Source organism: Poromitra crassiceps, assembly GCF_964638095.1.
Source record: "Poromitra crassiceps genome assembly, chromosome: 20".
Taxonomy (NCBI): domain Eukaryota; kingdom Metazoa; phylum Chordata; class Actinopteri; order Beryciformes; family Melamphaidae; genus Poromitra; species Poromitra crassiceps.
This window is the reverse complement of record NC_139637.1, coordinates 8,622,206-8,635,885: the sequence shown is the minus strand read 5'-3', so window position 1 is coordinate 8,635,885 and position 13,680 is coordinate 8,622,206. Positions and strand designations below refer to the sequence as shown.

General features: G+C 48.6%; 1 protein-coding gene across 1 annotated transcript in view; it reads left to right on the top strand.

The window, feature by feature from the left end:
* LOC310794833 (NLR family CARD domain-containing protein 3-like) overlaps positions 1-13,113 on the top strand; it is a gene marked incomplete at its 5' end in the record, with an annotated part of 41,070 nt that extends 27,957 nt beyond the window's left edge. Inside the window, 3 exons of the mRNA XM_083656886.1 lie at positions 1,574-1,747; positions 1,903-1,949; positions 12,383-13,113. Coding sequence (XP_083513012.1) covers positions 1,574-1,747; positions 1,903-1,949; positions 12,383-12,906 — 745 coding nt within the window. The 3' untranslated portion in view covers positions 12,907-13,113. The remainder of the gene's footprint in view (positions 1-1,573; positions 1,748-1,902; positions 1,950-12,382) is intronic.
* Positions 13,114-13,680: the final 567 nt, after the last annotated feature.

The window sequence follows — 13,680 nt, the reverse complement described above, 5'->3', positions numbered from 1 at the left end:
GAGCAAGATTTTCGATTGTTATTAAACAGTCTGAATGTAATATTGATGCATCACATCTTACCTATAATAGTAGCTGAGACCAAAGCCGTGTGAATCGGAGATTGCTCTCTTGATGATTATAGAGGCTGTGTCTGTCTTCCGGCGGGCCGGATAGACCAGGAAGTGAAATGAAACGTTTTACGGCAGCTGCCTGCCTTCAACCGTTTCGCTCTGCCTAGCAACATACCATAAACAAGGAGGACGCCATGCTCGCTACATCCAGGGGCTTGCTACTCTCGCGAACATCTCTCGTTATATTCTAACAGTTTGTTTGGAAGTTATTTTGTTATTTTGTGGTTATGGCCGAAGTGGCTGCCGCAAACCGTTTCATTTCACTTCCTGATCTGCCCCGGCCGCAGACAGACTAATCATCAAGACAACACTGGCCGATTCACTCGGTGTTCAAGCGAGACTACTCTGCGTTGGTCTCGTCTACTATTAGAGGTAAGATGTGAGGCATCGATATTAAAATTAGACTGTTTAATAACAATCGAAAACCTTGCTCGTAGCTGCTTTAAGGCTATGCTCAGACAGTGAAGTACAGCTGTGGGGTCAGTTTTCACAACTCCCCATTGTGTGGTCATGTCCAAATTCCCCCCACCCCCACCCCCTCTCTACTTTACACCCTACTTTACATGCTCCACATGTATGAAAGCAACATGCCTCATGTCTGAAAGGGTACACTTCACATATCCCCCGGGTCAGGCTCAGGGCAAGGGAATTGGAGGAATAACACTCCAACCTGACAGGAGGAACTAAATACAGTACCAGCAGCAATTGTGCAGCCTACACATTTGAGGCCATAGAGACCTCCCAGGAAGCTACAGGATGAGGAACCAAATAAATTTAACTGAGCAAAATATCTCAATAACAAAAAACAATGTCTGACTCAGAGAAATGGAGAGAAATCAATATCATCATTTGCTTTTAGGGTTACAATCCAAAAGGTTTCTCTTTGGAGGAGATGTTTGAGTCTATTCCCTCCTCTGGCAGATTTGAGGATGACTTCTATTGCCATGAAATGCCATGCATTTCTGTGTTGGGCCTCTACCCTGATGAAGGCTCTCTGTAGCTGAAACGCGTTGGTCTTTTTAATTGTGTAAGATTTAGCCATGCCACAATAAAGGCTTTTTAACTGTTCTACCTGAAACAGAGTGGCCTTGGATTTTTCAAGTTTTTCCTGTACTCTACTAAATGTTTTGACTTTTACAAGGACAGTTGACAGCTGAGAGCCCGGCTTCTGTCAGCTGACCTCTCTGTGCCTCAGTTGTTGAAACCTGAAAAAGTAGAAAGAACTTCTAATATTCTGTCAGACAGTGAGTAGGGAACTCTCAAACTGCAGCACATAACCACAGAGCTGACTAGCCAACTGTATGAGGCAGTAACCGTTTTGCTAGAATTTGACACCATTATCACAACTAATTTCACAGTAGGCTACTAATCAAATCTGACATGGATTAATTTGTGTGTGTGTGTGTGTGTGTGTGTGTGTGTGTGTGTGTGTGTGTGTGTGTGTGTGTGTGTGTGTGTGCAGTTTGTCAGGCTGTCTGCTTACAGAGGAAGGCTGTGCTTCTCTGGCCTCAGCTCTGAGCTCCAACCCCTCCCATCTGAGAGAGCTGGACCTGAGCTACAATCATCCAGGAGGCCCAGGAGTGGAGCTGATCTCTGCTGGACTGGAGGATCCACACTGGAGACTGGACTCTCTCAGGTATATATTTAAAAAGCATCACCCTCCCCTATTTCCTCCAGTGACCCTTTCCATAAATAATGAACGGTCCCTATTATATGGAAAACCCTTCATAGGGAAGGTTTTGTTTCTGTCCTCAAATAGAATACTCTGGTCTGACTTTGTTTGCCCCACAGTGTGGACCATGGTGGACTCCAGAGGTTGAAACCAGGTCTGAGGAAGTGTAAGTGTTTATCTCCTTAATAAATGCACGACCGTCTGTCTGTATGTTCTCTGTTTATCACACCATTTGTCCGATCGACTTCAAACTTGGCGAGTGTGTTTCTGAGACACTGAGAAAATGCAGTGTTGAATTGTGCAAATTAGACACGTGACATGTTCAATATTAATACTTTTAGACAAGATTTTTACTATAAGCACCGCCCCACTGGGATGTGCTGGTGAGCAACCAGCGAGCCAGGAAGCTGTGTGGCGCTGGCGGAGCTTAATAATATATGTGAAATTTGTGGACCTATAGGAGGTAAATCTGTGCATGGATTTTATTTTCTCCAGCGGATATCTTAAGGCTGCAACACACCACCAAAACTTCAAAAGACAAAGAATGCCGACTGTTGCATCACCTCACGTCTCCTGTGTCACGGCCAAAAATGTGCACTTGAACACACTGCAAAGACAACAGTCAACTAGTATAGCACGTACGTTACTGTGACTCCATGAGACCATAGTCAAGTCAAGTTTATTTCCTAATTCACAAGCATGTCTCAGAGGACTTCACAGAAAATATGTCTAGCTAATTCTAGCTGACACAACAGTAGCAATTACAGTAGTAAGGAAAACACATTGAACAATCATATGATAGAGAAATATAGGAAATATAGAAATATAGAATAGAAAGGGTGCCATGCTTTAGGGTAGAATGGGTGCTATGCTTTAGAATAGTGGGGGAGGAGAGATCAGGAGAGGGAGGATGTGGGGAGTGTGCAGGGGAGGGAGAGCAGGGGGAATGTGAGAGGAGAGAGCAGGAAAGTGATGAGGTCAATTTCCCACATGAATGGGAAATGTGGGGGAGGAGAGAGCAGGGAAGGGGAGGAGAGAGCAGCGAAGGGGAGGAGAGAGCAGGGAAGGGGAGGAGAGAGCAGGGAAGGGGAGGAGGTGGGGAAGGGAGAAAGAGGAGAGAGCAGAAGAGGGGAGGAGGGAGGGAGAGCGGGGGATGTCGGGGCGGAGAGAGCAGGGAAAGGGAGAAGGTGGGGAGCGAATGGGAAATGTGGGGGAGGAGAGAGCAGGGAAGGAGAGGTGTGGAAGGAGCAGGGGACGGGGGAAAGATAATGGGTGCCATGGTATAGAATAGAATGGGTGCCATGCTTTAGAATAGTGGGGGAGGATAGTTCAGGAAAGGGAGGAGGTGGGGAGGGAGAGCAGGGGGAGTATGAGAGAGAGTATGAGGAGAGAACAGGGAAAGGAGGGGATGCCATGCTTTAGAGTAGAATGAGTGGTATGCTTTAGAGTGTGAGAGAGGAGAGAGCAGGAAAAGGGGGGAGCAAATCAGACAATCTGACTACTCTAGCCATTAACCAGAACTAACTAGAACTCAGGGAATCTAGCTAATCTACAGCCTAGTCTGCCCTGTCCTATTCTGCTCTAGTCTGATTTTAGCCTGAACACTATAACAGGTCTACAGCCTACAGTTAGGCTGTAGCTAATCTATCGCCTAACCTAAGATATTCTAACCTACCGGCATCCCTCTACTAGTGATGCAGAGCACCGATGCCCCCCCCCCCCCAGTGCGCACCACATGGATTGCCTCAGTGACTTGTTGGCTGAGGAGGAACCTTGTGAGGGCCGATGTACTGTAAGGGCCCAACTATGGACCCCCTCTGGGGACCCCCCTCCGGGACAGGCCAAGAAGATGCCGGGCTAACCATTTACAGAGTTTCACATTATAGAAATAAAATTTACAAAAGAACAGAAAATTGAAAATGTAAATAGGAGTCCAACAAAAGCAATATGAAAATGTAGTCTTTAAATGATCCTAAGATCAGGGAAGAAAGTTGAAAGTGTAAAAAGGTAGATTCCAAAAAGAAATAGAAAATTGAGTCTTTAAGTGTTAGTAAGTTCAGGGAATACTAGCTAATTAGCGAGGTGAAAAGGGGGAAAATGATCAGGAGTTCCACGAGGGTGATCTGAGGGATCCATGAGTCCGCATTGGTGGCATCAACCAAGATGAGAGGAGGGGAGGATAGGGGTCGGTGGTGATGATGAGGCCGGGGAAGGGGGGAGCGAAGGAGTAGTGGGTAGATGGGCCAGAGTGACGACAGGTGGCCAGGACGATGGCGATCGAATCGAGGGCTGAGGTGGCGGTCGACGGGCGGGCGGGGGTGCAAGTCAGGCCAGTGAAGGACACCTGAGGAGGAGAGAAAGAAGAGGGGAGAGCCAGTACGAAAGAATATGCGCAGAGGTGGAACTAAGTTTGGCAGCTAATAATTTCCTGCCTATACTGCTGGGACAACTGATACTATACTACAAAATCAAGTCTAGATTTATACTGATACTGCTGGCTTGAGACAGCCCGCTCAGCAGTTCAGGACTAAGTTTATTCAGCGGATATTAGATATTCTGTCCATACTACTAGGATGACTAATACTATACTGCTAATTCAGGTCTAGGTAGTCTAGGTCTAAGTTTAGACTGATACTGCTGGCTTGTGATAGCCCGCTCAGCAGTTCAGGACTAAGTTTATTCACCAGCTATTAGATTTTCTATCTAAGCTACTGGGTCGACTGATGCCATATTATTAAATTAGGTCTAAGTCTAAGTTTATACTGATATTGCTGGCTCAACCGCTAATAAATGTTTCCAGAGAATGACACCATCAAACACAACCATATGATTGGGAAAATAAATGGGTTTTGAGTGTAGTTTTGAAGATTTCAATAGAGCCAGCTTCCCTAACTGACCATACGACTGTGCATATAAACCAGATACATAAAACAAAGCAGTGTTTGCCAATATCTGATAAAAAATAGTTGCAAATGGCCCTGCTGTTGTCAGGCCTTGCCTGGTCTTTTGCTTGTGAAAGAAGAAAGGAAAAAGTAGATGCGTAAATATAAGGAGAAACTGAACTAAATGTGTCATATCATACAGGCTCAAAGGGCTTTCCTGAAGCCCATGCTGTTGTGAAGATTTGGAGTGACATCACTGATGACATTACTCAGGCCCACCTACTTAGCCATCACCACTGAGTGACATCACTGATGATATTACTCAGGCCCACCTACTTAGCCATCACCACTGAGTGACATCACTGATGATATTACTCAGGCCCACCTACTTAGCCATCACCACTGAGTGACATCACTGATGATATTACTCAGGCCCACCTACTTAGCCATCACCACTGAGTGACATCACTGATGATATTACTCAGGCCCACCTACTTAGCCATCACCACTGAGTGACATCACTGATGATATTACTCAGGCCCACCTACTTAGCCGTCACCACTGAGTGACATCATAGTTGTCATAACCAGCTTTTGTCCTTTATCACTTGAAAGTTGCTCATTAAATAGACTCCTCGGACATAATAAACTTAACGACCTGATCTGTCAGAGGACCTATCGAGGACTGTTCTGCTTCTTTTACAACAGCGCCTCCAGTCATTATGTTGCAGTGGAACAAACTGTTAGGCTTTGCTTCTTATCAATGTAAGCTCTTTGGCACAAATGGTGATGAGTGTTGTTACAGCGTGTGCACATGTACGTTTTCATAGAACATAAAAGTGAAACAGGGAGGCGTAACTGACAGGAGGGGAGCTTTAAAACCCCCATCAGTAACTTTTTCACCTTAATATAAGATGGTCCAGTGTATTCTAAGAGGCAGAATGTCGCCTCTATTGGTCACACAGCGCCCTCCAAAGGCCTCTCCTGGCACTAAGCATTTTGTGCCTGCGTCCCGTAGACAGCATGAGCGGCATACCGCGCCTGTACAGCGGAAGCGCTGTGTTCAGTAAAACAAGGAAGTAACTCGGTGCAGATTTGATATGAAAATGACGTTTCACGTAACTATGGATTATTATTTCCTCATGTGGTGAGTACACAATGTCACATGTACATAGAGCTTTCTGGTGCTGTGTTTTGTTGACTTTGAATGGCGATACTGATACAGACTATTGCACCCAGAGGGCGCAGTTTCCCCAATAGCAAAACTTGGAAAAGTTGCTGAATGGGGCTTTAAAGTCGAGCTGAACCCAAAAATGAATTTTCTTTTCTTTTAGTTCAAATACCTGGGTATGCAGTGCACCTATTTAATAATGTATGCAAAGAAAATCACAAAAATCTAATTTCTTTAGTTTTTCACACTTTTAGACATCAAAAGTTCATTTTTCAAGATTTCATTCATAACAGTAATCTAAAGTTTGCGGAAGTCACATAGTACTATAGAATTTCTACCCCATTTCATCCAATCATATCACGACATGGCAGCTGTCAATCAAATCTTCATTTCAGGATAATTTTCTCTTCTAAATGAAGGAGAAAATGGCGCCTAGTGCCTGTCATCTGGCAGAATTCCTATCCCATAAACTAACTACTAACTTGGCCATTTGTATGTTGAAATACACAATAAAGAAAACGGTTATGCCTAAGAATGCAAAGAAATGTAACTGGCTCGTTAAAACTCGCATTCCAGGAATATTGTATTTACCACGATAATGGCGTTAATGGCGCGTGCCTGAGAGCCTGGTTGTCAGGGGTCGCACCTCGGAGATTCCAGGCCGACGGGCTGCACTCTCCGCTCCGGCAGCTGGCTGCCTGCGGCTCGCTGAGCTCCACTCAGCCACTAAACCTCGCGTCACCAGGCTCTTCCCGAGGAGAGCGCCACAACACGCTGAATCCCACTCGATTTGGGGGTGGAACACGCCAGGATTGGCCAAAGCCCAATCCAGTCCCCAGAATTGTCAAATAAAATCATTGACATGCTACTAGGACCCGCCTCTCAACCTGTCATCTCAGACAAGTTATGTTTTCAGTCTGAAACGGACTCCGACCCACGTGCCACTTGGGCTCCGAACGGGTTCGGGTTTAAGCACCACAGACACACTGTCAACCCCTATAGGAATATTATAGGGATATTAACACCCTCAGGTCACAGACACACTGTCAACCTCTATAGGAATAGTATAGGGATATAAACACCCTGGGGCCAGTTGCACCAACTGGTCTTACACTGGTCTTAAGCTAAGTTGGTCGTAACTTTACGACCTAACAGCTACGCCGGTTGCACCAAGACGGCTTAAGCCTTCTTTTCACTACGACCAGGCGTAACTCTTACGCCTGGTCAGGAGGAGGCGTAGCGCCTGCCTGTAACAGAGATCTCCGTGTCTTATCAGCGGAGACCTTTTTGAGTCCTTACCGTCATCGTCGTAACACAGCCAGTTCTCCGTCTTTGAAGCATGATGTTAGATTACAACGAACTAGTTGTGTGGCTTAGCCTTCCCAAATGTTGCCGTTCATTTTTTAGAATTTAATACATAGAATTGGGAACGTTACATTCAATTTAATTCCGACTGTCTGTCTGGCTCAATCACCGCCATTTTTCCCCCGGAGCGAGGGAGGGTAGGAGGAGTGTAGTGTAGTGATGGACTTACAGTAGTGGCTGATAGAGTGTAGTGGCACAGTGACGCTCCAAGCAGGTCGCGAGGCACATTTTTGCAACATCATCCAATCAGGGGGCATTCCCTGGGAATTCACATGGACGCGCATTGCTACGACCAGCATAGTTAAGACCAGACGTAAGCCGTGTTGGTGCAACAGGCATAAATCCACTCTAAAGACTGGTCTTAACTAAGACCGACGTAGGAGTTACGACCAGGCATAGTTAAGACCAGTTGGTGCAACCGGCCCCTGAGGTCTAAGGGTATTTTTTTGGCACTGAACGTCACCAAAGTGACATCGGGCGATGTCACTTTCGTGACACAAAACTAAATCAAATCGTGACAGACAGACACCACACGCCCGCCCATCCATCTAGGCAATTTTATTATAGGATATATAACATACTTGATTATCAGGCCGCTATGCGGCCTTCAAATCTAGTTTGCTGGTATTATGCTGTGTGTGTGTGTGTGTGTGTGTGTGTGTGTGTGTTTGTGTGTGTGTGTGTGTGTGTGTGTGTGTGTGTGTGTGTGTGTGTGTGTGTGTGTGTGTGTGTGTGTGTGTGTGTGTGTGTGTGTGTGTGTGTAAGGTATTGGTAGGTGGCACTATGCCGAATTGCATGAAATCCGGCACTGAAATCCGTGAGGTCCCCCTCAGCGCATTCCCCGAGTGTGTAGTCGATCCGCCGAATGGTTCTCGAGATAAACAAAATTTGTGTTGCCAGTAGGTGGCGCTATGCCAATTGCACAAATTCAGCACTGCACTCTATCAGGTCCCCCTAAGCCACACATGGGCAAAATACGGCCCACGCATGCGGTGTGGCCCACGATGGAATTGCATTTTTTTTTCTTTTTTTACAGTGCACCTGAACGCAACATACAAGATACCTGCTGAATAAGTGTCCAAATGTTCATGTCATTCTGGCCAATACTCTACTTCTGTTATAACATTTCATTTCTAACGGCCCTGGGGCCACATTTGGCCCCAGGGCCGGACTCAAAGAAAAACAAAACGACCCCCAAAAACTCAATAAAAGGCAGAATTATGTTAATAAATCTCATCTGCTACAGCCATTGGATTTGTATCACTATTATATCAGGAGATTAACAAGAAATTACCAATCACAACAGGAGAGAGGGTTAAAAATAGGGAGACTCCCGTGAAAATCAGGAGTGTTGGCAGGTATGATCTCCAATGTGTGGCCTTCACTTACTTGATGTAAGTCAGTATGGCCCTCAGGAAAAACATGTTGCCCACACCTGCCCTAACCGCTTTCCCCAAGTTTGAAGTTGATCGGAATAACTGTTATCGAGATAAAGTGCTTTCTGTGTTTGCCAGTAGGTGGTGCTATGCCGTATAGCATGAAACTTGACGTAAGGTGTGTGTGTGGGGGGTGAGGTGTCTGTGTGTGTGGGGGGGGGGGTGAGGTGTGTGTGTGGGGTGAGGTGAGGTGTCTGTTACGCTTTCAGACAGACACTGTTCTGGCTCTGGCTCTGGCTCCATTCTGGAGTCCCAGAACCTTGGTGCTTTCTGGTGAATCAGCCCGTGTTCACACCAGTTTAAGTGGAACCAAAGTGGGAGGACATTATTCAGTAGTCCTCCTTCAGTTTTTTTTTTTTTAAGTTTATTAATTATTTGGTCTGGCGTTTGAGTGAACCTTGGCCCTCTCTTCTGCAAGTTCGGCATACGACTTGTTCTTTCTTGTACTGCTTTCTAGCTTTTCTTGAGATTCGGTAGATGCCCAAATCGCCACTAAACATTTGGTTTTCCTCAGGAGACCACTGCAAATTATTTTTCTCTGTGTTGTCACTGCCTTCTTCTCCTTCCTGCTCGTTGTCACAGCCTAGAATGAGACATGCCCACTGATGATGTCACGGTTCCAAGGAAAACCAACTACTTATTGGTTCCACTGAGAACCAACTTTTCAGGTTCCGAACCAATTATTTTTTCGGTCTGAACGCGCCGGCCAGTTCAGATTAGGGTTCTGGAACCGGAACCGGCACGGAGCCCTGCCGGTGTGAAAGCCCTATGAGTGTGTGTGTGTGGGGGGGGGGGGGGTGAGCTGTCTGTGTGTGGGGGGTGAGGTGAGGTGTCTGTGTATGTGGGGGGGTGAGGTGAGGTGTCTGTGTGTGTGTGTGGGGGGGGGGGTGAGGTGAGGTGTCTGTGTGTGTGTGTGTGGGGGGGGGGTGAGGTGTGTGTGTGGGGGCGGTGAGGTGTCTGTGTGTGTGGGGGGGTGAGGTGTCTGTGTGTGTGTGGGGGGGGTGAGGTGTGTGGGGGGGTGAGGTGAGGTGTCTGTGTGTGTGGGGGGTGAGGTGAGGTGTCTGTGTGTGTGTGTGGGGGGGGGGGTGAGGTGTGTGTGTGTGTGTGTATGGGGGGTGAGGTGTCTGTGTGTGTGGGGGGGTGAGGTGTCTGTGTGTGTGTGTGTGGGGGGGGGGGTGAGGTGTGTGTGTGTGTGGGGGGGTGAGGTGTCTGTGTGTGTGGGGGGGGGGGTGAGGTGTGTGTGTGTGTGTGGGGGGGGTGAGGTGTCTGTGTGTGTGTGTGGGGGGGTGAGGTGTCTGTGTATGTGGGGGGGCGGTGAGGTGTCTGTGTGTGTGTGTGGGGGGTGAGGTGAGGTGTCTGTGTGTGTGGGGGGGTGAGGTGAGGTGTCTGTGTGTGTGTGTGGGGGGGGGGGTGAGGTGTGTGTGTGTGTGTGGGGGGGTGAGGTGAGGTGTCTGTGTGTGTGGGGGGGGGTGAGGTGTGTGTGTGTGTGTGGGGGGGGGTGAGGTGAGGTGTCTGTGTGTGTGTGTGTGTGTATGTGGGGGGGCGGTGAGGTGTCTGTGTGTGTGTGTGTGGGGGGGGGGGGTGAGGTGTGTGTGTGTGTGGGGGGGTGAGGTGAGGTGTCTGTGTATGTGGGGGGGGGGGGTGAGGTGTCTGTGTGTGTGTGTGTGTGTGTGGGTGGGTGAGGTGTGTGTGTGTGGGGGGGGGTGAGGTGAGGTGTCTGTGTATGTGGGGGGGGGGGGGTGAGGTGTCTGTGTGTGTGGGGGGGTGAGGTGTCTGTGTGTGTGTGGGGGGGGTGTCTGTGTGTGTGGGGAGGTGAGGTGTCTGTGTATGTGGGGGGTGAGGTGTGTGTGTGTGGGGGGAGGTGAGGTGTCTGGTTGTGTGGGGGGGGGGCTGAGGTGTGTGTGTGAGGGGTGAGGTGGCTGTGTGTGTGGGGGGGTGAGGTGTGTGTGTGTGTATGTGGGGGGGGGGGGGGTGAGGTGTCTGTGTGTGTGGGGGGTGAGGTGTGTGTGTGTGGGGGGGGTGAGGTGAGGTGTGTGTGTATGTGGGGGGGGTGAGGTGTCTGTGTGTGTGGGGGGTGAGGTGTCTGTGTGTGTGGGGGGTGAGGTGTTTGTGTGTGTGGGGGGGGTGAGGTGTGTGTGTGTGTGTGTGTGGGGGGTGAGGTGTGTGTGTGTGTGTGTGTGTGTGTGTGTGTGTGTGTGTGTGTGTGTGTGTGTATGTGGGGGGGGTGAGGTGTCTGTGTATGTGGGGGGGTGAGGTGAGGTGTGTGTGTGTGTGTGTGTGTGTGTGTGTGTGTGTGTGTGTGTGTGTGTGTGTGTGTATGTGGGGGGGGTGAGGTGTCTGTGTATGTGGGGAGGTGAGGTGTGCGTGTGTGGGGGGGGGGTGAGGTGTCTGTGTGTGTGGGGGGTGAGGTGTGTGTGTGTGGGGGGGGGGGTGAGGTGTCTGTGTATGTGGGGGGGGGCTGAAGTGTGTGTGTGTGGGGGGGTGAGGTGTCTGTGTATGTGGGGGGGTGAGGTGTGTATGTGGGGGGGGGGGGTGTCTGTGTGTGTGGGGGGTGAGGTGTGTGTGTGTGTGGGGGGGGGGGGTGAGGTGTCTGTATGTGTGGGGGGGGGCTGAAGTGTGTGTGTGGGGGGGGGGTGAGGTGTCTGTGTATGTGGGGGGGTGAGGTGTGTGTGTGTGTATGTGGGGGGGGGGGTGTCTGTGTGTGTGGGGGGTGAGGTGTGTGTGGGGTGGGGGTGAGGTGTCTGTATGTGGGGGGGGGCTGAGGTGTGTGGGGGGGGTGAGGTGTCTGTGTATGTGGGGGGGGGTGAGGTGTGTGTGTGTGTGTGTGTGTGTATCTGGGGGGGGGTGAGGTGTCTGTGTGTGTGGGGGGTGAGGTGTGTGTGTGTGGGGGGGGGGCTGAGGTGTGTGTGTGTATGTGTATGTGGGGAGGTGAGGTGTCTGTGTATGTGGGGGGGTGAGGTGTGTGTGTGTGTGTGTGTGTGTGTGTGTATCTGGGGGGGGGTGTCTGTGTGTGTGGGGGGTGACGTGTGTGTGTGTGGGGGGGGCTGAGGTGTGTGTATGTGTATGTGGGGAGGTGAGGTGTCTGTGTGTGTGGGGGGGGGTGAGGTGTGTGTGTGTGTGTGTGTGTGTATGTATCTGGGGGGGGGGGGGTGAGGTGTCTGTGTGTGTGGGGGGTGAGGTGAGGTGTGTGTGTGTGGGGGGGGGGCTGAGGTGAGGTGTCTGTGTGTGTGGGGGGGGGTGAGGTGTGTGTGTGTGTGTGTGGGGGGGGTGAGGTGTGTGTGTATGTGGGGGGGTGAGGTGAGGTGTGTGTGTGCGTGCGGTGTGTGTGTGTGTGTGTGTGTGTGTGTGTGTGTGTGTGTGTGTGTGTGTGTGTCTGTGTCCTACTCTGGTATCAACATGAGAAAAGGCAGATTGAAGTAGAGTTTGGACTTGAACATGTTTGACTATATAAATGATATCAATGGTGTTAAAAGCAGTGTTATGCTTTGACAGAAACATCAGAATAGCCTCCTTTGTTTCAGCTAAATAAAGTATTAAACAGTCAACTGCTGACATGGAAAGTCCCTCACAGCAGCTTGTGACATCTCTTCATTCAGTCCTGCTGTGAATGAAGATGATGGCTGATAGAATGTGTCACCATGAAAGTGTGAAGAAATTAAAGGTCAAAGTGTTCATAAATCAACAGATAATAAACAGCTCTATTAGAATCAAAAGAGTTTCTGTATTGAGTCTTGTTGTCTCATCAGATGCCTGTAAACTCACACTGGACCCAAACACAGCAGGCAGACAGCTCCTCCTGTCTGACAACAGAAAGGTGACGATGGTGAGAGAGGAGCAGTCATATCCTGATCACCCAGAGAGATTTGACAGCAGGGCTCAGCTGCTGTGTAGAGATGGTTTGACTGGTCGCTGTTACTGGGAGGTGGAGTGGAAAGGAAGGGTTCTTATAGGAGTGACTTACAGAGGAATCAGCAGGAGAGGACGGGGTGCTGACAGCTGGCTTGGAGGGAATGAAAAGTCCTGGAGTCTGTTCTGCTCTGATGCTGGTTACAGAGCCCAGCACAATAACAGCTACACAGCCATACCTCTCCCCTCCTCTCGCTCTAACAGAGTCGCAGTGTATCTTGACTGGCCTGCTGGCTCTCTGTCCTTCTACAATGTTTCCTCTGACAAACTGATTCATCTCCACACGTTCAACTGCACCTTCACTGAACCTCTGTACCCTGGGTTCCATCTGTGGTCTTATGGTGACTCAGTGTCTCTGTGTTAGATAGAGGAGTGAGAGAGAAACACTGACCAAACACAGCTGCTGACATGATGCTTCACTCTGTACATCACACACACACACACACACACACACACACACACACACACACACACACACACACACACACACACACACACACACAGAGTCTGTTGTTGATGATTGACAGGTTAAAATCTCTTTCTTTTGGACCTTTGTTATGTTTGTATTTTATTCATGTCACCAAACTAAACATCTCTCATGTTTCCAACAATTTAAGGTTAAATTCACATTGTTTGATCGTGTTGGTTTCAAACATTTGATTCTATACTTTTTAATAACTTTGACTTTTTAATAACTTTGACTTAACATGTGATTACAATGTTCCTCAAATAAAACCATATCTTGTTGATATGAGGTCATGAAGAAATGAGTGTGTAGTGTGCATATAAGTATCAACATCTGCTATTAAACAAATCTGACCCATTCTGCTTATTTCACTATTATTTCATACAAAACTTGTGTCTGTGTGTGTGTGTGTGTGTGTGTGCGCTGTGCGCGCGTGCGTGTGTCTGCACGCGCTCGTCTGTGTGTGTGTGTGTGTGTGTGCAAGTGTGGCTGAAATCATCCTGATTCATTTGCTGATTGTTGTGGTAAAAACTGTGAGTTTGATGATTTGAGGAGTCAAATGATTTCAGTTAACTTCCAACATGTTGCCACAGCACAGCAGAGCCTCTACACCTCATCTCAAACTGTTTCATATCAAGATTAGAGACACATTTACAACGTTTTGCAATGCGT